Raw genomic sequence first — 27,197 nt, 5'->3', positions numbered from 1 at the left:
CAAATCAACGTCCTGCTCCCGTCCATAAGCCTGAGAGACTGTGCCAGAAGACGGAGTGAGGTGGCGAGGCCCTGGAGTCTCCATCTGTTTTTTTTTTTGATGCATGAAAACAGAACTCAATTTTATTTCATGTTTGAAAGTAAACATGACAAAAATAAGAACCAATTTTTAACTTTCCAAAATGCTCCACGAGGTTTGGATGGCTGAGAGTCCCCTCTGCTCTGAATGGTTTGTGTTGTCTCAAGGGGAAAATAATGCTTTGGTCTCTTGCTACTCTTCACCATGTCCCTCATCTCCTGTTGCTGCTCTCTGTAACAGGAACGACTTCTTAGTTCGTTTCCTTCTTTGTTTCTTCGAACCCGTTACAACTCTGCTGACCTTCCTTCGTAAATAATTGGCCCATTTGTTCCTCCAGAAAAGAGAGCAGCAATAAATAGGCAGACATCCCAGGATGAGCAGGCTGACTGCACCAAGCCCAAACATTCGCATCATCTGTTTAGGCTCATCTCTTACTGGAGCAAAACATTTGAAGCGCATGTTCCCCAATGATGTAAAACAGCATTTGCAGCTCAAACATTCACTCTCATTAAGATCTTCCAGCTCATTACAAGGCTGTACCACCTGATTTTCGCCCAGAATGCAAGTTGTTGGAAAGAAAAAATCCAGCAGAGCTTCCAATGCGTAATCTTCCAGAGATTGGCCACTAGTGCTTTCACTGTTTTGCAGGAAAAACCCACTTGGAAGCACAAAATATGGGGGCCCGGAGCACACGTAGTAGCACACCAACAGCAGGATCCAGATGGAGAGTATGAGCATCCCGCGGGGTTTGGTGACCCGCATCTTTAGAGATTCCAGCCATCCTGGCTCAGGCCTGTCAGCCATGGTGGCCTCAGACCCGGGACGGCCGCTCTCGGGATTCGGCCCAGTTGCCGCCACCTCATAAGTTTCCACATGTAAGTGAGTCACACGCGTGGAACGGCGACTTGACCTGTTCCTCCTCTTTGCTTGCCTCCTATCTGAAGGCATGGCTCCGGGTGCTGCCTTTGTGAGACGCTCGTCTCTATCTGTTCTATGAGGCACCAAGAAGTCTCTTTCTCACCCACCCCTGTCGCCTTCACCCTAAAGGAAGACGGCTTTTGTCTCGCAGGCATGCTGCGGAGTAAGGGTTAGTACATGCCCGTGTTTTGCTTTTTCTTCCTTCTATAGTCTTAACATAGTGCTCTACCCACAGTGGCGACAGGAAGGAAACTGGATGGGGAACGTGGAAAGGTGGAACCCTCTACCTTGAACAGGTTGATGTTGTCAATCTGGCTCTGGAAGAGAAAATCGTTGATGGTCTTCAGCTCTGTCCCTGAGAGCAAACACATGAAGGGCCTTGCGAGCTTCACCCTGAGCCTCAGGTTTCAGTCCCAGGGTTAAGCTCGGAAGTGGCTCAGATCAGCTCTGGGCCCTCTGAGGGCAACTCTCTTACCTGTCTGTGAGAGGCTCTGTGTATTGGGATTTTGCTTAATGTTCCCTACAAGAGAGAATGGAAACAGGTCACAATGGTGGTTCTCTGGCCCCTCAACCCTTCCCTATCTTCTCTCCCTTGGCACTGCACATCAAGGGAGAAGAGCATCCCAACTTGAAGGGCTTTGTTTTGTTTTTCGCTATTTGTAGCACGCAAAGGACCCACCAAGAGGGCAGGTGGGTCCAGGAGCCTCCCACCTCTGACTCACGTGCTTCCACGTGCAACCCAAAGCCCTGTAAGTTCATGTTTTTCCCCCCTTCTCCAGGAGGCCAGGACACAGTGGCCAGACCAATGCATGCAGGGCACGGGACCACACAGGAGCTGCCCAGGACACGTGGGGAGCCTGAGGCAAAGCAGAGCTGGCGGCTCAGAGCAGCAGCACGAGACCAGCTCCCGCTAGAAGCTCCCACAGGCTTTCTGCAGCTTCCACTTCCACAGGTGCCTTCCAAGGGCGTGCCCCATCATAAAAGAAGGGGACACGACAGGGTCATGCAAAGAGGCATGGGAGCCGGAGTCAGAAGATCCCAGGCTGGGCTTGGGAACCGTAAGCAGCCCTTGCTCTGAGGTCTCATTTATGCGTCATCAACAAGGATTCAAATGACAGCACTGCTTTCTCACAGGGCACACAAAACTGCATATGCAAGTGCTTCGAACACCCCACAGCACTATGCCTATCACGGAAACGCTGTGTGTTCATATGATGCTATATCCTTACTATCCCCTCAGAGCAGGACCTGAAATAGAAAGTCCTCAGAACATGGGCAGAGAACCAAAGGGTCTAAAAAAAGCTCAAGTCAGACAACTCAACCAAGCTACAAAGAACAAGAATTTTCTAAATCAATGACCAAGACCCTTCTTTTTTTTTTTTGAGATGGATTCTCGCTCTGTTGCCCAGACTGGAGTGCAGTGACACGATCTCAGCTCACTGCAACCTCCGCCTCCCGGGTTTGAGCCAGCAATTCTCGTCTCAGCCTCTGGAACAGCTGAGACTACAGGCCACACCAACACTCCCAGCTAGTTTTTTTTGTATTTTTAGTAGAGATAGGGTTTCACCACGTTGGCCAGGTTGGTCTCAAACTCAGGTGAATCACCTGCCTCGGCCTCCCAAGTGCTAGCATTACAAGCGTGAGCCACCGCGCCTGGGCGACCCTTCTTAAAAACACAGAGAATTGAAGCGTCCTGATGGGCAACCAAGGAAAAAGCAGCCCGGCAGGTTGTGCAGACCGGGGGTCAGCAGGGGGATGGGGCTCTCACCCCCCAGCACGGCCACGAATTTCTCCAGCAAATACAGGATCTGCTTCAGGTACATCAGGTTCTTGGCCTTCAAACGCTTCCTGAGAAGAAGCCAATGGACATTAAGCAGTGGTGCCCTGACAGTGACTCAACCCGCCCGCCCCAGTGGAAGCCTTGTGCCCGGTGCCTCTCAAACTGGGTCACAAGCTACAAATCCTTTCCCAGAGAGCAGGCTGGCCATGGCGCCAGGCCTCAGAGCCAGCGGTCAGTCCCCAGCCTTCCAGGTCTGTGTGCAGCACACACCATAATGTGCCCAGGACATGAATGGCACGCAGCTCCACCCCACCACAGCCCAGGCCAGAAGCGGGAACCAAAGTGCTGCCTCTCCGAGGCCGATGCAGGGGCCGCCAAGGGACTGTCCCACTACCTCAGAGGGTAACACCTCACCCGTATCGCTCCATGTACTGCAGCAGCTGGGAATGGGCCTGGCAGAGCTGGGGAAAGAACACAAACCAGGCTCTGGGCAAGCAGCCGAGGGCTGAGCTGCTGACATCTTAGATTCGCCTAGAAGATGCTGGCCCTGGACACACAGGAAGCCACCAAAGGGAGGAGAGGACGCTGGGTGCAGACAAAAGGTATAGGTTTCCACAGCCCTTAGGCTGGTGGGAGCTCAGAGAGAGGGGAAGGAAGGGAAGTTTTCCTCCAGCGTCCACTGTGGGTTACAGAAAAGCAAGAGGCTGAATCCCTCAAGTACGGAATCCCCTGCTAGTTCCTTCCACTGGGTTGGGAAAAGACCTGGAGTCTACAAAGAGTGATGGTTCAAGGTCACCATCACATCCCGGCCTCAATTCAACCCAGGCACAGGTCAGCAGAGCTGGTGGGATGTCGTGGGGGGTTTCATAGTCAGAAACCAGTAGGCACACCCCAGCTCCACACTCATGAGCTGCATGAGCTTAGAATACAGCTTGACCATGTCTGAATCTCCAAGTTCTCAATGTAAAACAGGAACACAACCCCCATGGCAGAGTTAGCGTGAAGACCAGAGACACCTGGTGCCATGCATGGCACACGATAGGTCGGCAGGAGGAGCCTGCACTGATCTTGAGCATTCCTCAATTCAGTTCCCTCCAGGCAACTGCAGTAACGACAAAATCCAACCCTGAGGGGACCTCTGCCTCACTCATGCCATCTCCTTGGCTTACAGAACTGGTTGCTGGCATCCAGGGTTGGAGGGACTCAGGAGCATGGGGGCGGGTAAGGTGCAGGGAAACGAGCCACTCTGCCCTCTGCCATAGCGGGGTCCCCAGGATGCAGTGGAAAGTCATGCTCAGCCTCCGATGAGGTCACTGCCTTGACTTATGCACCCTCTAGCAAGCCCCACCTCCGAAGGAATTCTTGGCCCAGGTGTCTGGAGGAACCATGCAAGTCCCTTTAGCTCACGGCAGCCCTGGCCCGGGGAGGGGAGGCCCACACACCTGGGAGCCGCTGACCTCCACGCTGTGCATGCCCGTGATGGTGTCTATCAGGTTGTGCGCTTCGTCGATGATCACCACCTGTTCCTGCAGCCGGATGCCCGCAGCCTGCCGAGTGGCGGCATGCAGCAGCATCTGATAGGGCAGCACCACCAGCTGGGAGGGGAGATGAGGCCACCTGAGCAGGGCGGGGCTCCCCTGCAGGAGCCTTGCCTGCCTGACACTGAGCTCCTGATGTGAGTACTTCTATTTCCTGCCTGGACTGTGTAGCGACATTCGAAAAATAGACTGTAGCAATGGGCAAGCTTGCCTTGAGCTTTAAATGAAAAGCCAATAAATGAAACATAGGAAACTGGGGCTGATCTGAATCCTGAGTAAACCAAGGGCAGGGCTGGGTGAGGGGAACCCCTGCTTAGCCTTGTCCATGTCCTCAAGGTCGCCCCGGAGGCCCCCAAGTTTCTGGGAAACACCTGAAAACCACTGGTGCACCAGGAAGTGGCCCCAGCTTCTGCTCCTGGAGCTGCTATTTCCCAGCTGTGTGACTCTGGAAGAGCTGTCTAACCTCTCTCTGGAAGAGCAAAATAGGGTTGATATATCCTATCTCAAGTGAGGGTTGAATGGAGCTGGGGTAACAAAAATAAAAGCAACTCTGCAGATCTTTAGGTGTTTGTTGTTAGGCAAGCTTCCAGTTAAAGGAATACTCATATAAAAAATGAAATACCAGAAAACTGAATGGCTCCATCACTCACGGTTGGTGAGAAAATAAGTCACTTAACTTTTCTGGGCTCCAGTGTCCCCATGCATAGAATTTCACCGGAATACTATTAACATAAAAGCAAAATATGGTCAAAGTGCTCTAAAAATTAAAAAATTGTCAAGATTTTGGGCCATATGATGATATTTGTGTATAAATGCCTACAGCACTAATCTTGCTCTAAAGGCAAACAGACCGGAGGGAAGGCCTGGGACATTATGAGGCCTGGCAGCTTCCCTCCATTTCTCTGCCAGTGCCCACACAGCTCAGCAGGTACACTGGTGAGCATTTAGCTGCTGTGCAAAATGGTTACTTAGTTCCCCGAATCTTTTAAAATCTTAAATTTTGTCTGGATTATACAGCATTTTCCACAAGTGATATCCTGTTTCCAAAGTCACTCAAATTAAAGTAGCAAGAAAATAGTGGAATTTGCACCCACCAAATAACCATGAGATACTATTTTTGATCTGCTACATTAGCAGTTCTTCCTTCTGTTTAAAAATCAAGAGAAGTTGAGGCAGAGAAGACAGTATTCTCACGTGCTGCAGGTAGGTGTATGTTAGGAAAGCTTTCCAGTTACAAAAATGAAAAATAGGAAAACTGAATGGTTCCATCGCTGACATGTGTCATCACATGATAGGCATGGAGGTTGGGAGCATCACTTGGAAAGCCATTTGTAAAGAGATTTAAGTACCGCACTCTTCTCGGCTCCTGGCATCCTCTCCCTGTGGTTTCACTAGGAATGCACATGCTTCCTGGCTCCTAAATACTATCCCCAGTAATGCCAATTGGCCCTGCTACCTGGAGCCCCCAAGGGATCCCACGCGCCACCTCCAACTCATGCATCAGGGAAGAATGGGTTAGGTACTGTCAGTCTGAACATAGTAGGTGGCATCCCCCAAAATACAGTGTGATGAAGACTCTCCCCTCACGTCCTAGACCACAGTGAGAGCAAGCGCGGCTTTCCGGCCCTGCAGGGCCCTCACCTGGGCTGCAGGGATGGCAAGGCGGCTCCCGTAATAGGGACAGGCCCGGGCCTCCTTCCCAAGGGCCAGCAGCTGCTCAATGTCCTTCACCTCTGCCAGGGCCTCATCCCGGAGGAGGCCCATCTGCTCGTGGCTGTAGAAGGGGCAGGCCGCCTGCTTCTCCTGCCTCCTTCTCTCTGGCTTCTCCTCCTCAGCTCCTTTCTTCTTCTCTGAGGGTGGCCCAGGCACAAGGAGAGAAAAGAGAGAGGACAGCAACTGTCCATGGGCCCAACAGAGGGTTCCGTAATGCTGAGACCCACTTCCATGGGGTGGGGTCTATAAGATCCTCCCAAGCATTGCCTACAGTCGTCTCACTGGAACACTATTAAGGTTTGACTTTTGTTCTCCAGAAAGAGCCTATAAAATCATCTCCAAACCAGTGATTCCCCGACACTGACCCAGAGAGTAGGAACACTGTTTCCCAAGGGGAGGGGCCTCAGGAAGAACTGGGGTCTCCTCTGCCATTCTTTCTATGAAAGACACTTAATGGTCTTCGGTCACGGCCACCCCCGCCTCACTCTCTCCAGACCGCCTGTGGCTACGCCACGGTCCTGATGGCTACCGTGCCTGCTTCTCTGCATGTCCACACAGCGATCGTTGATAAGCTGCACAGAACCTAGGCTCTTCACGTCTTCATTGACACAAAGGTTCTGCAACAAAGGAGAAAGAGGCAAAGAGATGGTGCCGCCTACATGACATCTAACCAACACAGGCGGACCTGCCCCGCCTCTCCTTTGCCTTCCAGTGATGGGCCGGCCAGGCCAGGGAGGGGGCTGCTCCTCGCACTGGTCTCCCAGGCCTGGAGGAGGACGACAAAGCTGTGGGGAAAGGAGCAGGATGGCCCCTGGTGGAAACACTGGCCACTGTTTACCTGCCGGGAGCCAAGGGAGACCAGCCGAACATCCCTGCCAAACGGGCTCTTCTTCACCTCATGCACAAACTGGGCCAGCTGGGAGTGTGTCCGACTACAGTAATAAATCTAGCAGAGAGAAACAAAGATGCTTCAAAGAGGAAACCAAAACATCCCACGGCATTCTGTAACGTCAAGGCACGCCAGGGCCTGAGAGGCGGAGGGAAAGGGAGTGGCTCCAAATGCACAAAGCTGAGGCAGGACAGCGATGTCCCACATCAGGCATCTATCGAGGGACCCAGGGGTTCCCAAGTCACCCACAGCTCCAGAAGTTCAAGGGAATGCCCCAAAGGCAGCTCCTTCCACGAGTCAAATCCAGCCTCTAATCAACCACTTTGGAGGGTTGGTCAATCTTAGGACACGGGTGACCATCTCCCGCTGCAAACAGTCCCCACTTGGGGAGGGTGGGTTGTCGGTGGGGGTGGGTGGGGAGTGTGTCACACACATCCCCCAAAGGGAAAAAGGAAGGCTGAGCAGAATACCCTCTCTCTACTCCTCTAAGGCAACTTCAGTGAAGGGAGGAAAAAAGAAAAATACAGAGAAAATACCTACTTCCGACAGAAAACAAAAGTCATAAATCAATGAAACCAAATGGGAGATGTCAGACCACACATAACCCATATCCCTCCATGCAAATCGGAATACGGACAAGGGGAGAAGCACACCAGGAGAGACCCAAAGGGTAGGACACTCCTGTCTGTCCTACCCACACCACCCGGGAGAAAGAAAACACCCAGACTTCAGCCCAGAACAGCTGCTCCTCGCTGCCCTGGCATGGCAAGCATGGCCCTGCCCCCAGGAGAGGTCTCCCCCGGCCCCGAACCTAGGAGAGGTCTCCCCCGGCCCCGAACCCAGGAGACGTCTCCCCAGGCCCTGAACCCAGGAGAGGTCTCCCTCAGCTCCGAACCCAGGAGAGGTCTCCAGGGTCCACTGCAGCTGGCCAAGGGAGCAACTTGGGACCAGGGTTGCATCCGGGAAGCCACAGAGTCCAAGTGCTGGAATCTCCTCTTTTGTGGAGAGAAGGGTGAGAAGCAGCCGAGTGATTCCAGCCTCCTCCCCGGGGGTGCAGGGCCCAGTCCATAGGCCCCAACACAGCACCAGCTGAGGACACTCGTGTTACCTTAGTTACATGTTCTTCCTCCAGGTCATCCTCATCCTCATCCACTCTGTGTGAGAGAGAACAGAAAACAGTCTTCTCTCAGCAAACTCAGCAAAATGCACTGAGCATCTGCTGAGCGCTGGTGATGAGCCCTGGCCATTCCCAGCAATGGGTTTCATCAAGGCAGCAGGTGCTGCTCGCTCAGAAACTCCCCCAGGCAAATGCCAACCCCAGCCTCCCATGGCCGCTTAGGTCTGTGGGTGGGGAAATATAAAAAGGAGAAAGGGGCTCAGCACCCCCAAACCCAAGTCTTGAGTTGGAAGCCTTGGGGGTCATGGCAGGCTGCTCTCCTCTCTGCCCTCCCTCCAGCAAGCTGGACCAGTCTGAGGTCCTGGGGGGGATATCTGCTCTTCATCACCTCGGGCCTTTGGATGTTCTGTGACTGGAATGCTGTCTCCCCTCACCAGCTCCCAGTCAACTCTGAGATAGCAGCAGCAGCGATGTCACCTCCTCCGGGAAGCCTTCTTTGACCTTCCCTGGTAGGTCTGGCTGCTCTGACACAGATTCACGGCCCCTGCTCTTAACACCTATCTCATCCAAAATCGCTTTCTCTCAGTCTATCTCCCTACAGACTGTCATGTCCACAAGGGAGGACCCAGGTCAGCCTTGATTCTGCTGAGTCCCTGTGGCCTCACCTAGAGCCTGGCATGTGGTAGGAACCCCATGACCATCTCCTGGATGAAGCCACAACTGACCGACCGAGTGAACAGAGGACGCTCTCACTTATGACCAACTAGTTACACCTCTTCTTCTGTCAGCGCCTCAGTCTGCCCTTTCCAGCAATGCAGGAAGAGTCCATCAGCACTGGGTGTTGGCAAGGAGGACAGCCCTGCATCCCATGGCCCAAAGCTGAGCCAGCTTTACTAGTCTACGCTCCGTAGAAACACAAAACCATCTGACGGGCACACACTACCTATGGGAACATCACATAAAAAGAAAACATTTTTGTTCACCTCGAAATTCCTTTCTAACAAAGCAGAACACAATTGCCTTGGCTTATCAGAAGAGTAATTATTACAGGCTTGGCTTCATGGTCACTAAAGGGCAGGCAGCTCTATCTTAAAGGCTTGGATTCAATCTTATGTCGCATGCTGGACAAAGCCAGCAGGAGCTCAGTGAGCGGCTGGGTGTGTGAAGAAATGAATAGCAAAAAAATTTTCTATTCAGAACTCAGATCCTCTGAGGCTCACGTTATCTCCTGAAACGCGAGGGCATGGCAAGCCCTGGAAGCTGACCTACAGGATCCATGGCTCTTGCCCAGACCTGAAGGAGCACTTTGTTCCTGTAATATTCGCCACCTCCACTCAAGTTCTCTGCCTTGTCCTCACGGGCTCTAAGGAAGAGGAGGGGTAGCAGAAACACGATCTTGGAAGCGGGCAGGAAGGTTCATGGAGCACAAGCTGTTTATGAGCCTCTCTCCAGTGAGGCATAAAGCAGCACGGCGGTCTCTGCCCTGGGCAGGGGCGGAAGTCGAGATCCGCATGGGCAGCCTGGAATTACACTACTGGACTGGAACGAGGCAGCATCTACTCATTCACATCAACTCGATTTTACTGAGCACACCCCTACGCCAAACGCTGGGTCAGCTCTGGGAATACAAAACTATAAAGACGTGGTTCCTGCCTGAAGCAGCTCGAGCCCAGCCAGGGAGAGGAGGCAACAACAGAAGCACAAGCGGGCGCGTGAGCAAAACAGAGCAGCTGACACCCGAGGCCACCCAGATGACACCTGAGCCAGGCCTTAAAGGAGAGGAAGACATCTGCCAAGGGAGGAGGGCAAGGTGTTTGGCCACAGCACGTTGCATGAGCAAATCCTCGGACAGGACAGAGGACGGCCTGGCACGCTGGAGGAAGGTCAGGGCAGCGGGGAAGCTGGCATCTGGTGGAGGGAGGCTGGAGGTGGCGTCAGAAGGCGCCCTGCAGACAGACTGTGAGGGCCGGGGAGGAACCTTCAGGAACATCCACAGAAGGTCTCCGGTCTTGCAGTTACCCTCTGACAGATGCGGTGGCCAGGGTGTCATGGGACCCATGGGACCCATCACCAGGTGCAGCCCCCCACCCCATCCACATCACCGTTTGGTTTTCCTTGTAGGCAAACACGCTGATTTCACATAGGTGCTATTTGTTTTCATGTCTATTAACTGTCCCCTCCATGTCTTCTTCCCTTCTACGTCCACAGCATCTGGACAGTGCCACACCCAGAGCAGACACTGAGGGATGGTGGTGAGGTTCCAGTGTGAATGGGAACAGGGCTGTCACCAGGGATCCTGTGGGCCCGAAATGGCCTGGGTGGCCTGCTCAGGGCTAAGTCACCCAGCAGCGCATGGCTCATCAAGTGGAAACCTCGAGTCTGGACCAACAGGGGCCTTATGGCAGAAGGAAAGCTCAGGCTAAGGACGCCTTGACAGTTGACACCTCACAGGTTACCCAGCGCAGTCAGCTGCCTCAGAGCCTGAGATCTAGAGCCAGGCCGGCCGAGTTCCAGCCCAGCAGGCCACTATCGAGGCTTGTGGCCTCAGCCAAGGTGTCTCCTCTTGTGGGGCCGGAGACTCCTTGTGTATAAGGCACAGACCCAAATGTTCCTGCCCTGCCTGAGCTGCCGTGAGGACAGCTGAGAGGACACAGGCCAGGCCAGTGACTGTCCTCACTGCCATTGGCACTCATGGATCCTAGGAAGGACCCGGCTTAGAGCAGAGGGCAGAGGCCACCATGCCTCTCACCAGGTACTTCATGGCGTCTGTGGCATGAGGGAAAGAGCTGTCTTCAAGAGTGTGCCCTGGCCTGGGGCACGGTAGCGCTGCCGCCTCTGTCTCACCCGCTCGCCGCCTTTTTCTCCTCATCGCTCTCGTATTCGGCAAGGACCAGCTCCTCCTCCCCAGACTCCAGCTGCTCCGGCCGCTCAGCCCCCGGGCCTGTCTCTAGCATCTCTCTGCTGAGGCGGAGGAGATGCTCCGTTTCTTCTTCTTCCTGCCTCTGGACAGGAGTAGTGGAGGTGGGGAGGGAGGAAGAAGTCTTAGCACCAGTACCCACCTCCCACGTGCCAGAGACAAAGCACACCACGCCCATTCACATGGGCCTGGCTGCCTGGCTGGAGAGAGGTCTACTCCCAGGATCCACGCCTCAACCACTCACAGCCCAGCTCCTGTACGGGAGCACATAGCCAGTGAGGATTATGGAGGGGAGACTGAGGCCCTGGCCACGCATCCATGAGCCTCCAAGCAGAGCGACCCTGACTGGACATAAAATCCTGCCCCCCAAGAAATGAGGCTCACCAGGCGCTTGGCTGCATATTTGAACTGCGCCCTGTGCTGCAGCCGCTGCAGGCGTTCTTCTCGCTGCTTCCTCCTGGCCTGCTCCGCCTAAAGGAGGCAGACGTGAAGGAAAATCACCAGGAAGCCCCAAACCAGGCCTCTCCTAAGGAGTCTGGGCCGCTCAGCCCGGCGCCTCCTCACCTGGGGCAGCTCTCCTTCCCCAGCCAGCACTCAAGAGCTGCCGCATCCCCTCCCGGGACCTCAACCCTGCAGGTCCCAGCCTCACTGCTCACCGCGGAAGGCTGCACACTCCTCCCAAAGCCACACGCTCTCCATCAGATCCATTTGCAGCCATTGAACCATGTTGCCAATGGCAATGAACAGGTCCTTTCCCAGGTGAGTAATAAATGGGAACCAACAGTTCCTTGTGTGGAGAAGGCCTGCTGACCTCCAGCTCAAAAAAGATAGCAGCAGGGCAGCACCGTCGACACAAGGAGCTGATGGAAGAGCTGAGAGGCATGACAACGGCAGAGGAACACACACTACCTGAGTCTCGGAATCGCCCCAGAACAATTGCTGAAGCCATGTTTCCTCCATCACTCCCACTTCTGGATACCCCTGGTCTCACCTTTAGTCGATCCACCAGGTCCCTCTCTTCTTTCTTCTGCACAAACTGAGTAACCCAGGCTGGCTCTCCAGCAGGCCTCGGGGTGGCTGCAGCCCCTTCGCAGGAAGACGACAGACACAGGGATTCGTCTTTCTCATCGTGTAAGGCGCCAGTTCCCGTTTCAAGGAGTCGTGCCTCTTCTTCACGCTTCTTCTGTTCAAAGTCACGGAGCCAGGAGAGGGCTCCACAAATAAGACTTAAGGACTTTCCCTGCAGAAAGAAAAATGATCTTCAGAAACAGGAAAACAACAAAGCTTCCCACATGACCTTTCCCCATTTTAATAAAAGCTTGAAAGAAGGTCTGGCTGTACATATGAGAGGATGCTGTAAGACCAGCCTAGGAAAGGAAAGGAAAGGAAGGAAATTAGCATTAGAAGAGCCAGGAAAAACAGAAAAGAAGGAAGAAATGAAAACTGGGCCCAAGCAGCAGGAAAGAGCTTCTTCAATTATCCAGCTCACTGTTCTGAACACAAATTTAAAGCAGTTTATCAGATTATATGTAAATATCGCACATAATTAGAAGGTGAGACATTAGACAAAAAGCCCCCCAAAAGAATTAAGGCCCCCAAATGCTAAGCAAGAAATCCCATGCACTTGCCAATGCGGAGCCTAGCAGCCACTCAGCCTTCATGCAGCTCCTGTGCGGATACAGGATGATCAGTCACGAGGACCAGGGTTTACATGGTTTTTATTTTTTTATTTTTGAAAGCAAACTAATCACTCTAGAGGACACCACTCTCTCTGTCTGTTTTTGAGAGGAGGTCTTGCTGTGTTGCCCAGGCTGGTATGGAACTCCCGGGCTCACACAACTCTCTGGCCTCAGCCTCCCAAGTGGCTGGGACTAGAGGTGTGCGCCTCCGCACACAAACTGGAAAACGCTACTCTTGACTTACGACCAGAATTTTCCGTGAGCTTGATTGAATTGTATTCCTCCAAATTCCTATGTTGAAGTCCTAATCCCCAGTGTCTCAGAATGTGGCCTTATCTGGAAGTAGGACCATCGCAAATGTAATCAGTTAAGATGAGACTATTAGGACGGGCCCCAGCCTGAAGGGTGAATATCCTTATTAGAAAGGGGACACGTGGATGCACACATGCACAGAAGGCAGGTGATGTGACGACACCCAAGAAGACGCCACCTATAAGCCAAGGAAAGGGGCCTGAAGACATCTTTTCCTCGCGACCCTCAGAAGGGACCAGGCATGCAGACACCTTGATCTCAAGTCTCCAGCCTCCAGCGCCGTGGGATGTCAGTTTCTGTGGTTTAAGCCCCAGTGTGTGAAGCTTTCCTCTGGCAGCTCCAGGGAACCAATACAGTTCTTCTGGAGAGGACCCTTCAGGTAGCACCACAAGGAGGTGACCCTGGTATCCACAGGGGGACTCAGCTCAGGGGAGTCTCTGGAGGAGCTCATGCCTTCTGCTCCAGGCAGCCAGCTCTTCCAGCCTGCTGAACCCAGAGGGGATCTCAGAGGATCCGGGGCGGGGTGAAATACCTAGTTTGACCAGGGTTGGGGCAGCAGTGCAGCACAGGAGTCAGAGCCTCGAGGAAGCTCTGACTGAGCAGAGGAAGAAGACGCGGAAGCCTGGAGCGCAGAAGACTGCGATGGAAAGACTTGAGAGGGAGAAAGATGGGCTGTCAGGCTAAACAAGGTGAAAGAGGTCAGGTGCAGTGGCTCATGCCTGTAATCCCAGCACTATGGGAGGCCAAGGCAGGAGGACTGCTTGAGCCCAGGGGTTTAAGACCACCGGCCCGAGCAGCATAGTGAGATCTCATTTCTATAAATTAAAAAATTAGCCAGGTGTGATGGCGCACACCTATAGTCCCAGCTGCTCAGGAAGCTGAGGTGGGAGGATCACTGGACACCAGAAGGTGGAATGATCCATGCAGTGAACCATGATCTTAACACTGCACTCTGCCCTGGGCAGCAGAGCGACACCCTGTCTCTAAAATTAAAATAAACAAGGCAGAATGAACATGCACTCATCTGTGTTCCAAAGCACACTAAAATTAACCAAAGCAATATGGAGGCTTATACCCACAAAAACAAAGAAAGTGGAAGGAGTAATATGTTTTAGGAGGGAGGGAAAGAAGACAGAGACATGGAAGTGATTCGGCAGAGACACTCGAGCCCAAGTGTCCCCAGAGACTTCCCCTATTCACTCTCAGAAAGACTCAGGAAGTGATAGGAAAGGCAGGTCACTGAAAACAAAGGGACGGATTGAAATTCTTTTCAAGAACAATTAGATCCCCAGGTTGCAATCCCTGCTCCTGCTCCTTGCAGAAGACAGGAAGTGGGGCAACAGGCAGAGTGAGGAGGCAAGGGGGAAGGGGAGGAGGGCCAGGCTGAAAGCAGGCACTGAGGGGGACTCTCCACCTGGAGCCTCTTCCCCAGACTACCTCTAGGAAGACTGGCTGTCAGATTTCAGCCCTTGTACCTGCTGGGCCAGAGCTTAGAGGGAAGACCAAAGACTCTAGGGAAAATCCCACAGATGTGCTGGCAACTGAAGGCCCCCAACAAAGGAGCCCAGCCTGGCAGCCACAGCCAGCCTGCCCTGCAGACTCAGTCTTTCTATACCCTGTTCTTCAGCATACACAGGCAGTCCAGGGCCGCCAGACGTTTGAGGAAAGCCTCCAAATGGACATATACCCTGCTGTGGTGTGGGTGCGGCTGTCTGTCCCCAGCAACACTCATGCTGAAATCTGTCAAGTCAGTCTGAGGAGTAACTAATTCAAATGACAGGGAAAGGACAGAGGATTCCAGGAGGGCTCCAAGGTAATAATGGAATTGGTCACTGCTGTGGGTTAAATTGTATCCCCACCAAAATGCATGTTAAAAAAAATGTTTTCAAAGAACAAAAACAAAACAAAAGAAGCTGTGTATGGTGGTGTACACCCGTAATCTTGGATCTTGCCAGCCACTAGCTACTTGAGAGGCTAGGATCGCTTGAGTTCGAGACCAGCCTGGGCCACACAGTGAGACTCCCCATCTTAACAAACATATGTTGAAATCCCAATCGCGCCACGGGACTTTACTACAGATCCGGCCTTTAAGGGTAAAGGAGGTCATAAGGGAGCAGCAGTAAGGGAACAGCCCTTGTCCTCATAAAAGAGAAAGACACCAAAGATCTGTTTTTCTCCTCCTCTTTTTTGCTTGTTCCACAGCAAGAAGGCAGCCATCTGCAAGCCAGGAAGGGACCCCCTCCCCAGAACCAGAACCCTGCCAGAACCTTGATCTTCAACTTTCCAGCCTCCAGAATGGTGAGAAATAAATTTCTGTTAAGTCACCCGGTCTATGGTATTTTACTATGGCAGTCCTGGCCGACTAAGACAGGAATTTTCTGTATGGAAAATTGTACTGAGAGGCCACTGGATGATGTGGGAGGAACTGGCATAGGTATATTAAAAACTAAACTAACTTAAAAAAGGCACTTATTAACTCTGAAAAAACAGAGTATTAAGACATATTGTTCAAGACAAAATGATGCTCAAAATGTAATAACACACTGGTTCACTCAGCAGAGACTAAAACTTAGAATTATATTTGAAGGATGGGGAAAGAGAGGGCAAAGAGTTTGTAAGAAAGCCGTATCATCTACCATAATAGGAAGGCACCAACGACTTCAGCCTAATTTTTCTCGGACCATGGAACTATGTTTAAGACTTTAGGCTGGGCACGGTGGCTCACGCCTGTAATCCCAGCACTTTGGGAGGCTGAGGCGGGCAGATCACAAGGTCAGGAGATAGAGATCATCCTGGCTAACACAGTGAAACCCCGTCTCTGTTAAAAATACAAAAAAAAAAAATTAGCTGGGCTTGGTGGCGGGCACCTGTAGTCCCAGCTACTGAGGGGCTGAGGCAGAAGAATGGTGTGAACCCGGGAGGCGGAGCTTGCAGTGAGCTGAGATCGCGCCACTGCTCTCCAGCCTGGGCGACAGAGCGAGACTCCGTCTCACAAAAAAAAAAAAAAAAAAAAAAAAAAAAAAGACTTTAATAGAGGAAGTGACTATTACCCAGAAAGATAAACGGAGACTACTCTGCCCAACTTCAAACTATGAAAATCTCCGGACAGGCAAACAGGAAAAGCTAGCACGGCTGCCGTTACATTGTCTTTATCAGTATCTCTCACTATTCATACTCACAGTGCCGGTTGGACTCTCAAATATCCCAATCTTGCCAGCCTCCAAAACCCGGTAAAGCTCTGCCATGAAGTCTTCCTGGATGGAATAGGGCGGGAAGGGAAAAGGAAAATGGATGGTACCAACTTTCTGTGTTTCATTAGCCATGGACCTAGGAAAAATAAATACAACATGTTAAGCTCTCTCATGGTCCAGGAAGAAGTGGCTTGAAATCTGCAGCAGTATCTACGAGCAGTTTCCACACTTGTTACCAAATTTCTCCTTGGGTTGTACATTTTTCTGGGAAGCAGAGACCATGTTCTTTCCGTCCTTTGCAGGTCCGCATGAGCCCATACCAGAATCACGCAATCCACCTAGCGACATGTAACGAATGACTCTAGCAGAATGCAGACCAGGAGAGCCCCTAAACCGAATCTCCCCTGCCATTTCACCGTGGCTCCGGCACCTTTCTAATGCCTCTACAAAAGGCTTAGAGCTCTCTTCTCAAAGACGAGCACCCCTAGGATCTAGGGTGTTGCTTATAATTACTTTCTTCTCCCACTTCTCTGCAGTGCACATTCACAAGCCGAAGTTACTTCACTTTATTCCGTTGTGAAGTCCTGGAAAATCAGGACCATAAGCACAGCTTGTTTGGATGGCGCAAGTTAACGTACACATCCTTATAAGTATCTTTAGTTTGCTTCTTAGTTCATCCTAGCCTCCATTTCCAGCACCAGCCAGAGCCGCCTCCTACTAATTTTTCTGGCCTCAAGACGTATGAACTTTCTGTTTGGCTCCAGACAAAAGAGCTCTCTTCACAGTCACGGAGCTCTGGCTGGAACAGCTTCCCAGTACTGAGACCAGGCATTTCTCTTTCCTTGCTAGGCTAAGGTCTAAGAAAAACTCTGCTCCACGTTGACGTCATCTTTTTTTTCTCCTCTTCTGAACCTAATTATCTCTGAGATAGTGTTTATCTCTCCTTTCTTCCTTGAATCACCATCTGGAGGCCTGACTCTTCCATCCTGGTTCCCACACCTCTCTCTTTAGAATTCACTTCTCCAAGCTATTTGCCAGGTCTGTCTCTTCTAAGCACAAATGTTAGTAAGTCCCAAACCTATTTTATTCATATTAATAGATCGAGAGCCCATCTTTATAACTTTGGCCTTAATGAGAGTAGTGATAGTGTCACTATGTTTACGAGGGGAAAGGTAGTTGCCACGATGCTCTTCGGTTTGGGGACAATTAACATCACTACAGATGGGTGGCAGTTTATGGATTTGCACAAGAAGAGAGAACTCACAGAACTAGCACTATTTTACGCTCTGTCTTTACAGAGGTGTATCTGGCTGTTTTGTCAGACATTCTGGGGACAAGAAAAAATGAAAAAAGAAAAACATGACTACAGAGGTAGAGGAATAATTACAAGAAGGGTACTTAAAAAACACTATGACAATTCAATCCCGAGAGACGGGTATGGACTAAAAAAGCTTTAACACATGAAGGAAGGGGAAGAACGGTACCTAACAAATTTTGAGTATCTGCTACGTGTTAAACACTCTACATGGTCTTTTGCTTTTCTTATCTCATTTAATCTGTACAACACTATAAGGATACAGCTATCGGATACTGATTCTTATAGAAATTATTTGCGCAAAGTCACAGCTAAAAAGTGGAAAACCAGGGATTCGAATCCAGGTCCAAATGACTGTGCTTTAGTGAAGCTCATCCGGTTGCAAGAGATATCCAGCATAAGGGAGGTTCACTGAAGGGACGTTCACAAACTGAGAGTAAGAATTGAAACTATCTGGGAAAGCCAAAAACAGAAGCAGACTAAAGCGCCAAGGTAGCTCAGACTTCAAGACAGCTCCAAGAATGTCACCAGCAACACACACCCACGGGCTTCACTCTCCTGCTCAGCCAGGTGCCGGACACGCCACAGTCTCACTCCCTCGGCACACTCGGTTTCTGCTTACCCCACACTTGAGCTTGCACGTGGCCTCGTCAGCCCCTGGACCTTTCAGCTTCGGCTCCCACTGCCAAATAAAAAGTCTTGGTGTCTCCCTGTTCTGAATCCCAAGAGAAAAAGCTGACCAGCAGCTCCTCTCCAGACAGAACACTGGTCAGCCTGATACCTGTCAGGCTCCCAGCCTCATCCACTCAGCTCGGGTCTTGCATATGCTGCTCCCCTTGGCCTGGAGAAGGAGGAGTCCTCAACATCCAGGCCTCGGCTCAGGCTCACCTCCTCAGAGAAGGCTCTCCGGCTGTCTGGCCACTGGACAGTGGTCAAACACCACCCCCACTCCTCAACTCCTAGCTTGCTCTAAGTCACTTTTTAAAAGTCACATTACTCTGTATTTAACTTATTCATAGCTCTTAGGACCATCTGAACCTATTTATTCTTTCTCACTGGAATGTAAGTTCCATAAATAGAGGAACCTTGTCTATCTTGTTCTTCTCTGGCTCCAGGACTCAGAACGAGGTGCTTCAACACCTCATAGGCATTCAACAAAAATGTGATGAACGAATGAGTAGCCAGCCAGACATGCGGGCTGTATAAGTAAAGGTTTCTGTTCCAAGGCTGGGTAATGGAGGTCCCATGACTTCAATACCTATCTAGCTAAATGGCCAGTTCTTTAATGGTTTCAAACCGTTTTCACATAACCCCACAACAAGCCTGTGTGGTCAGTATTTTTATAAGCTCTATTTCATAAAGAAAGAAACTGAGACCCAGTAAACTTAAGCGACTTGCCCAAGGTCACTCAGCAAGTGCTTGAACTCAGGATTTGAACCACATCTGCCAGACGGCCACGGCGCCTGAAGCTTTGTATCTCCTCACTTTTCCTCCCACCAGGGTAAATGGGATAAAAAAGACAGACTTGGTTACCAAACTCTTAGAATGACAATACTAAACAATACAGAAGAAACATTAAGTATTATTTCATTTCCCCGTCAGTGGTAATTATGGATCTCATTATTCCAGAAGCAGCACAGGCTAAATCATAGAGACTTAGATAAATCTGAGTAAAACGGATTCACTAAGCCAGATTGAAAACATTTGCAGTGACTTGTTCAGCCCTCTTCAGGTTGGCTGTGTGGACGGCAGACAACCACGACCTCCCAGTGCCAAGGCACACACCAGGACAGTAAATCTCATGCTCATTAAACGAGCTAAGAGTTGTGAAAGCACTTCAGGAACATACTGGTTCTTTTCTTTCTTTTATTTATTTTTTTTTTTGAGACGGAGTCTTCCTCTGTCGCCCAGGCTGGAGTGCAGTGGGCTCGCTACAAGCTCTGCCTCCCAGGTTCACGCCATTCTCCTGCCTCAGCCTCCCGAGTAGCTGGGACTACAGGCACCGGCTACCACGCCCGGCTAATTTTTCTGTATTTTTAGTAGGGACGGGGTTTCACCGGGTTAGCCAGGATGGTCTCGATCTCCTGACCTCGTGATCCACCCGCCTCAGCCTCCCAAAGTGCTGGGATTACAGGCTTGAGCCACCGCGCCCGGCCCAAGTTAGTTCTTAAAGGGTTCATTTTCTTCGGTCCTCAATTATCACTCATTACTGAGTACAGACTATTGCTATGGGCTCAATTGTGTCCTCCCCACATTGATCTTGGACGTCCCAAGCCTCTGGGACTGTGAGAAAACACATTTCTGTGTCGAAGCCACCCAGTTTATGGTCTTTTGTTATGGCAGCCGGGGCTGACCAAGACAACTATGTGGCAGGTACTACCTACCATATGGCCCTAAAATGTTTTAACTTCACACACCTGGAAAGCACCACAGCCCCAAGAGAAAAGCTTTTCCGCACTGTTGTTAAGCCAGGGCCACACACTGCAGTGCTGTGGTGCTCCACCAGCTGGAGGATGGCCTGGCCCACAAAACCCACATTCCCACCTTGCTCTGGCCCTGTCTCCCCTCCCACCTGCATCCTGAGCTCGCACCCTGTGTGGAACCCAACCAGCGGCTTATTAGCATTTAAGTCCGCGTTTATGACACTTCCGTCAACAATCTGGTCAACTGCACTTATCCCTGGCCTCTGTACTGTACCCTGCTCCGCCTCGATTCCGGCCCTAAGGGAAGCTAGAGCCATGGAGCCCTTAACTTTATTGGCTCTGGGCTCAGATTGCCAAGTTTAGGATCCCAGCTGTATCCTTACTAAAGTTAGTATCTCTGGGACTGTTTCTGCATCTGTAAGCGACAGGTGGATCACAGTGCTCACTCACTGCTGCAGTGTCTTATCTACGTTAGATAATCCACGAAAGCTCAACATAGCTGGGCCAAAAGTAAGAACCAAACGCGTGGCTGCTGTTAATACCGACTCCTGCGCAACGCCCAGTTCCACCGCAGGTACAACCTTCGTAGGTCTGCCCAGTCCCCGCACAGGGTTCCCGTCTGTCAATCACGCTGGCCCCGCCCTCCACTTCCGGAATGATTTCCCGCTCCGAACTGGCCACCCACCTTTGCATACAGGGGTCCCGCGCCGGAACAGACGCCTAGTTTGCGATTTCACCAGAGTCGCCCTCCCTTGTCCCGCTGCTCCTCGTCCTCAGCTCTGCCGCCACGCAGCACTGCGCTCACCTTCTTCGCCGGCAGAATTGCTGCGCTGAAAGCCAGGCCCAGGGAGTAGGGACAAACACCGCTGCATTTGAAACTGGCGGCTCCCGTCAATGAAAGGCTGCCGGAACAACCCCCGCCGCTGCGCATGCGCACTCCAGGACGCGCGCGAACACGCAGCCGCCGTAATCTGGCGGGGCGTGGCTTGCGCGCTCGGAACTTGGATCTCAACCTCAGGGCTCGGTTCCTCCTCCCGCTGCTTTCCGCCAGCTGCTGGGTGTGTGATTAATCCCCGCCGATTAGCGCCAGGTATACGAAGCGCTGGACAGTTGCCTGACAAGATGAAACATCAGCCGATGTTCCAACGCCCAGGGACGGGCGCTGTCCCCGAAACGGGAAACCTGTCTTCTGGTCCCGGCTCTAGTCGGCCTCTGGAGATCCGCAGCTCGGTTATTTTACTTCTGAAACGGACGACACCTGCACTGCGTATCCCAGCGGCTCCTCCACGCGGAGAGACAGTGTCAGTGAAAGGCCGTCTAGATGACGAGTTGATGAAATCGTTTCTGCCCCCTGTGGGGCACGACCTTGCAGAGAGTCCGGAAGACCCAGCCCTGCCTGGAGCTTACCTGCTAATTAGGAGGACAACGCATCACCTCACCTCCCTGGACTTTGCTTCTCCTTTATTCAGTGAGGGATTGGACTAGCTGGTCCTTAAAAACTTTTCGGAAAGTCTGGTTCTGGCAGATGATCAATGGGAGCATCTTATGCTACGAGCTTTCCTGGAATGACAGGTAATTGGTGCGCCTTCCCAGCAGGGTCGGGGAGTTGCTGGGACTTGAAGGAAAGGCCTCTGGGGAGAGGAGCCAGTGTTAACAAGCTGTCGAAAAGCTTGGAGGTGGGAATTTACAAAAGGTGATTCCAGGGTCAGATTTTTTTGTCACCTGCTTCCTTATTGGGCAGTTTGGAGAGGGCGAGGAAGTAATACCCTTCAGGGTCTTGAGATGTAGCCCACAGAATCCTTAGAGGGTCTTTGAAGTCTTAGTTTTAAGTTTAGAATTCATGGGCAGAGTACTTAAATACACTTTTCTCCAAAGAAGATGTACAGGTGGCTCACAGGCCCATAAAAATGTTGCATTCTACCCTATAACATCTGTGTTTGTTTTTGCATAAAAACAGAGCTTTAAAATAACTGTTGTCTGGTAAATTGACATCTCTAGAATAGAAGGTACACTAGGTTTTTTACCCCATTGCTTCAAACACCATCCCACACAGCCACACTCCTAGGATATGAATCGTCCAGTTTAAGAAGCACCATTGGAGGAATAGAAAGTGATAGGACGTGAAGGTTGCTCGGGGTCTGGTTGTAGAAGGCTTTAAACAACAAGCCAATAAATTTAGACTTCACACTTTAGACAAGTTGCAAGTCACTGAAACATTTTTAAACAGAGGAGTGGATTTGCAAATGCAATGTCTTGGAAATATTAAGCTGGAAGCAGTGTGAAGGATGGTTTGGTGGGGAGACCAGAAGCAAGCAGCCAAGTTGGGTTGCGCAGTACCTCAAGAATGGCGATAGACATAGAGAGGACAAAGACCGTTCCCACCAGGCTGTAAATCTGGATTGTGTCCCTCCATCCTCCCTGGAGGCTTATATTTAGAGAGCTGTACTCCTAACATGAGGCCCTGGGCTTTGTCTCAAAGGTAAAGGCAAAAGTTCCTTATGTGGACTACCTTGGCATTTATTATTAAACAGCCTTAGATGATGCCATTGATTGAATGAACTCAGAGACCTTCATAAACTCCTCTCAAAACTCAGGGCTAGGAAGAAAAGTTCTTGTACTAATGTAGAAATATTTTCTATAACTGGACAGTGAGAGCTATAGAAACCCATTACGCATTCTTCTTTGCCTTCACTGCTAGTGATCTCACAGCTAAATATTGTACATTGTTTTAGTTTTCTTCAGCCAGCATTTTTTAATGTTTTTTTTTTTTTGTTGTTGTTGTTGTTCTCATTCCTTCTTGCTAATTTTAAGTACATGTTCTAATAAAGTCTGACTGCCTGGATCCAGATTCCCAACTCCACCATTTAACTAGCTGGATGACCTTGGCGTATGACTTAAGCCTTCTGAGTCTCTGCTTTTCTCATGAATGAAATAAAGATAATAATAGAACTTATGTTCTAGAATTCTTAGGAGATAAATGAGATAGTCCTGGTAACATAAAAGGCTTAACATCTAACATGTCATTGTGGAAGCTTCACAAATGGTAGCTATTACGGATATGAATTGGGTTTGGTTTCAGCATTCCTCTGCTTTCATTATAAATTTCCTTAGATCCTCTTCTAGAAAGAGAGCGTGTAGAACGTGCAAGTTTGTTTTCAACAAGGAATTCTCTTGGGAGCTGAGAGTGAGAACTCAGTCACTCCTGCCATAGTGGCAGCAAGCCTTTCATGAGGGATGTACCCTCATGGTCCAAACATCGCCCACCGGATGCCACCTCTAACACTGGAAATCAGATTTCAACATGAGGCTTAGTGGAGCCAAACAAACCATATCCAAACTGTAACACCTAGTAGTGGGAAAGACTCATGAAATGTGCCTGTGCTATAAGAGGAAACATCATTAGAGACCATCTTGTTCTGTCCCCAAGGCCCTACAGGCCTCACTCTGGAGCAGTGCAAGATATACCCTAATAATATTTGCTTCTCTGAACCCTAGTTTCTTGGATTATTGTGTCTATCTTGATATATTACTTTAGCTCATTAAGCCACACCATAGTGGGGTGGGACATATTATTTCTTCACATAATAGGTTGATATACTTAGTCAAACTAAATTTTCAGTTGTGTTTAAAATGGGGGAGTAGAACTCAGGAAGGTGGTAAAATCTGGATATATGGATTTGATCCCCCCTGGGAAACAACAAAAACATCTAAACTAAAGCTATGGAGGTAGTAAGATTGCTGAAAGGAAGTTTCCAAAAGGAAAGAGGTATCCACATATAAAAGAATGAAGTAGGATCCTTGTCTTATACAATATATCCAAATTAACTTAAAATTGATTTTCTAAAGTTAAAATGAAGTTAAACATTAAAGTTAAAAGCAAGCTGTAAAACTATAAAACTGGTGGAATAAAACAGAGGGGAAATATATTTATGACGTTGCATTTGGCAATGATTCCTTGGTTATGACACCAAAAGCACAGGCAGCAAAAATAAAAATATTGATGATGAGTTGAGGGATTTGTAAAATAACATACAAATAGATGAACTGGACAACAACAAAAGCTAGAACGTCTGTGCGTTGAAGGACAAGATCAACAGAGCGAAAAGGCAACCTACAGAATGGGAGCAAGTATTTGTAAATCATCTATCTGACAAGGGGTTAATAACCAGAATATATAAAGAACTTCTATATCTCAGCAACATGAAAACAATCTGATTAAAAAATGGGCAAAATACTTAAATAGATATTTCTCCAAAAATGATGTGCAAATGGCCCACAGGCACGTGAAAAGATGCTCGACATCCCAGTCATTGGGAAAATGCAACTCAAAGCCACAATGAGGTACCACTGCAACCCGTTAGGATAGCTACTATTACACATACACACACACACACACGCACACAGACACATAGAGCCAGGCACAGTGGCTTATACTTGCAATTCCAGCACTTTGGGAAGCTGAGGCGAGAGGATCACTTGAGGGCAGGTGTTCAAGACCATCCTGGGTAACACGGTGAAACCCCGTCTCTACTAAAAATACAAAAACTAGCCGGGCGAGGTGGCGGGCGCCTGTAGTCCCAGCTACCCAGGAGGCTGAGGTAGGAGGATTGTGTGAGCCCAGGAGTTCAAGGCTGTAGTGAGTCATAACTGCACCGTTGCACTACAGTCTGAGTGACACAGCAAGACCCAGTGTCAACAAAAAAAAAAAAGTCAAAAAGAAAGAAAGAAGGAAAGAACCTCAAAAACCCCAAAAGGAACAAAACAAAAAATAAATGATGGCAAGGATATAGAGAAATTAGAACTTTTGTACATGGCCGGTGGGAATGTAAAATGGTATAGCCACGATGGAAAAAAATTAAAAATAGAATTGCCATATGATCCAGCAATTTCACGTCTGGGTATATAACCAACAGAAGTAAAAGCAGTGTCTTGAAGAGACTTTTGTACACCCGTGTTTATAACAGCATTATTTGCAACAGCCAAAAGGTAGAAGCAACCCACGTGTCTACCGATAGATGGATGGATAAAGTATGGTGTATACATACAACAGAATATGACTCAGTCTCGGAAGGAAGTTCTGACACAGGCTACCACATGGATGAGCCCCGAGGCTATTATTTGTATTAGTGTTCTCCAGAGAAACAGAACCAGCAGGGTGTGTGTGTGTGGGGTGTGTGTGTGTGTGTGTGTCTGTGTCTACCCAGAGATAAAAAGAGGTTTAAGGAATTAGCTCTTGCAGTTGTGGAGGATTGGTGAATGAAAATCTGATTGTATTGGCTGGCAGGCTGGAGACCTAGGGAAGAGTTACAGTTCAAGTCCAAAGGCAGTCTGCTGGCACAACTCCTTGTTCAGGAGAGGTCAGTCTTTGCTCCAGTAAGGTCTTCACCTAATTGGATGAGGTCCACCCACATTACAGAGGCTAATCTAGTTTACTTAGAGTTCATTGATTTAAATGTTAATCTCATAAAAAAAAAACACCTTCACAGAAACACCCAGAATAATGTTGGTCAAATGTGTGGGTATGATGGCTCAGCCAAGTTGACACATAAAATTAACCATCACATTATACTCAATGAAAAAGCCAGTCAAAAGACAAATACTGTATGATTCCACTTACATGAGATTGCTAGAGTAGTCAAATTCATAGAGACAGAAAGTAGAAGAGTGATTGTCAGGAGCTGGAACAGGGGCAAATAGGGAATTGTTTTATGGGTATAAGAACTTCAGTTTTGTAAGAGGAAAAGTTCTGGAGATTGGTTACACAACAATGTGAATGTGCTTAACATGAATGAAGTGTACATTTGAACAGGGTTAAGATGGTACATTTTATTGTGTATATTTTATTACAATTTTTTGAAAAACAAATGAGGAACAGAGAATGACCTTTAAGAAATGTCCACATTTGGGCCAGGCACGGTGGCTCATGCCTGTAATCCCAGCACTTTGGGAGGCCTAGGCAGGTGGATCACCTAAGATCAGGAGTTCGACGGTGGGTAAGCCTGTAATCCAGCACTTTGGGAGGCCGAGACGGGCGGATCACGAGGTCAGGAGATCAGACCATCCTGGCAACACGGTGAAACCCCGTCTCTACTAAAAAAAAAAATACAAAAATAGGCGAGATGGCGGGGCCTGTGTCCAGCTACTGGGAGGCTGAGGCGAGAGAATGGCGTACCGGGAGGCGGAGCTTGCAGTGAGCTGAGATCGGCCACTGCACTCCAGCTGGGCGACAGAGCGAGATCCGTCTCAAAAAAAAAAAAAAAAAAAAAAAAAAAAAAAAAAAAAAAGGAGTTCGAGACCAGCCTGACCAACATGGAGAAACCCCGTCTCTACTAAAAATACAAAAAAATTAGCAGGGTGTGGTGGCAGATGCCTGTAACTCCAGCTACTCAGGAGGCTGAGGCAGGAGAATGGCGTGAACCCGGAAGGCGGAGCTTGCAGTGAGCTGAGATCCAGCCACTGCACTCCAGCCCCGGCAACAGAGCGAGACTCCACCTCAAAAAAAAAAAAAAAAAAAAAGAATGTAAGTTGCACGAAGCCAGGGACATCAGCTTAATTCAGTGCAGCATCCCCAGGGCTTAGAGAATCACCTGGCACACAGGAGGTTTTCAATAATTCAGAAACAAATTTGTGTAAACAGCAAGAGTGGGAGTCGGCAGAAGTGCATTCTGTATAAAACACAGGTATTGGTGTTGGGCTATTGGTGCTAAGGAAGGCTGTGAATGGTGAGTTCAAGTTTTGCTTCTGATATACGTTGGAAATATCGACGACTCTTTCTCTGTAGCCACAATGCCCACTCCCTACCTCTTTTCTTTCTTAGGACTTTGGGAACATTCAAGAACAGTGTAGGGAACACGGGCTGTGGGAAGAGCCCTGAATTGGAGATTCTCCTACTTTCCCAATCATTCTCTATGTGACCTGGGACAAATGGCTCAGCCTCTGAAACGGGTAGGGCTGGAAGTTAGGATGGGTAAATAAGAGTGAACTGGCAATCTCTGGTGTCTGGATGAGTTGCTCAGGCCCTTTCTATTCTATACAATTTTGGAATCTCCTTTATCTTAGAAATTTGTGCCTAGTTTGCATTTTACTCTATAATTTGTCCACTACAATTTTTAAAAAATTCCAATTTTAAAAGAATTTTAGAAATATGCACCAAAATATTTATAGATGAAACAATAGGAAGTCTGGGATCTGATTCACAATAATCCTGGCAGGGAGACAATATAGGTAAGGAGACAGAAAAACATGGGTGGTGTGAGTTGCTGTGGTGGGGAATGGGCACATGGGAGTTTGTGACACCATTCTCTATACTTCTGTAGAGCACTGAAAA

The 27,197-nt window shown here is 49.6% G+C and overlaps 3 protein-coding genes across 11 annotated transcripts in view; 1 reads left to right on the top strand and 2 right to left on the bottom strand.

Moving 5' to 3' along the window:
- Window positions 1-20,822, bottom strand: part of DDX11 (DEAD/H-box helicase 11) — a 30,424-nt gene extending 9,602 nt beyond the window's left edge. For 5 of the 9 annotated variants that reach the window (XM_033223394.1, XM_033223400.1, XM_033223396.1 and 2 more), the window contains exons 1-14: window positions 20,676-20,822; window positions 16,121-16,195; window positions 11,942-12,190; window positions 11,335-11,421; window positions 10,878-11,035; window positions 8,025-8,070; window positions 6,866-6,973; window positions 6,557-6,644; window positions 5,956-6,164; window positions 4,219-4,371; window positions 3,191-3,237; window positions 2,765-2,844; window positions 1,472-1,516; window positions 1,284-1,351 (exon numbers count right to left, since the gene is read on the bottom strand). In XM_033223394.1, coding sequence (XP_033079285.1) covers window positions 1,284-1,351; window positions 1,472-1,516; window positions 2,765-2,844; window positions 3,191-3,237; window positions 4,219-4,371; window positions 5,956-6,164; window positions 6,557-6,644; window positions 6,866-6,973; window positions 8,025-8,070; window positions 10,878-11,035; window positions 11,335-11,421; window positions 11,942-12,190; window positions 16,121-16,195; window positions 20,676-20,801 — 1,539 coding nt within the window. In that variant the 5' untranslated portion in view covers window positions 20,802-20,822. Of the gene's footprint in view, window positions 1-1,283; window positions 1,352-1,471; window positions 1,517-2,764; window positions 2,845-3,190; window positions 3,238-4,218; window positions 4,372-5,955; window positions 6,165-6,556; window positions 6,645-6,865; window positions 6,974-8,024; window positions 8,071-10,877; window positions 11,036-11,334; window positions 11,422-11,941; window positions 12,191-16,120; window positions 16,269-20,555 lie in introns of all 9 variants that reach the window. The other 4 variants (XM_033223397.1, XM_033223399.1, XM_033223402.1 and 1 more) reach the window with 3 other exon arrangements.
- On the bottom strand, window positions 88-1,276 carry LOC117090801 (fragile X mental retardation 1 neighbor protein-like). Its single transcript, XM_033223436.1, has one exon. It carries the CDS (start codon window positions 1,024-1,026, stop codon window positions 271-273), a length of 756 nt encoding a protein of 251 aa, XP_033079327.1. The 5' UTR covers window positions 1,027-1,276; the 3' UTR covers window positions 88-270.
- A 539-nt stretch (window positions 20,823-21,361) lies between the features above and the next one.
- The window catches only part of LOC117090787 (ovostatin-like), a 123,555-nt gene continuing 117,719 nt past the window's right edge, over window positions 21,362-27,197 (top strand). Inside the window, exon 1 of the mRNA XM_033223390.1 lies at window positions 21,362-21,442. Within this exon, the coding sequence (XP_033079281.1) occupies window positions 21,396-21,442 (47 nt within the window). The 5' untranslated portion in view covers window positions 21,362-21,395. The remainder of the gene's footprint in view (window positions 21,443-27,197) is intronic.

Source organism: Trachypithecus francoisi, unplaced genomic scaffold (genome assembly GCF_009764315.1).
Source record: "Trachypithecus francoisi isolate TF-2019V2 unplaced genomic scaffold, Tfra_2.0 Lachesis_group11, whole genome shotgun sequence".
Lineage (NCBI taxonomy): Eukaryota > Metazoa > Chordata > Mammalia > Primates > Cercopithecidae > Trachypithecus > Trachypithecus francoisi.
This window is presented reverse-complemented; position numbering and strand designations above follow the sequence as displayed.

Bases quoted from the DNA above. Each gene is read 5' to 3' on its own strand.
- LOC117090801 (XM_033223436.1), bottom strand. From the start codon at position 1,026: ATGCCTTCAGATAGGAGGCAAGCAAAGAGGAGGAACAGGTCAAGTCGC.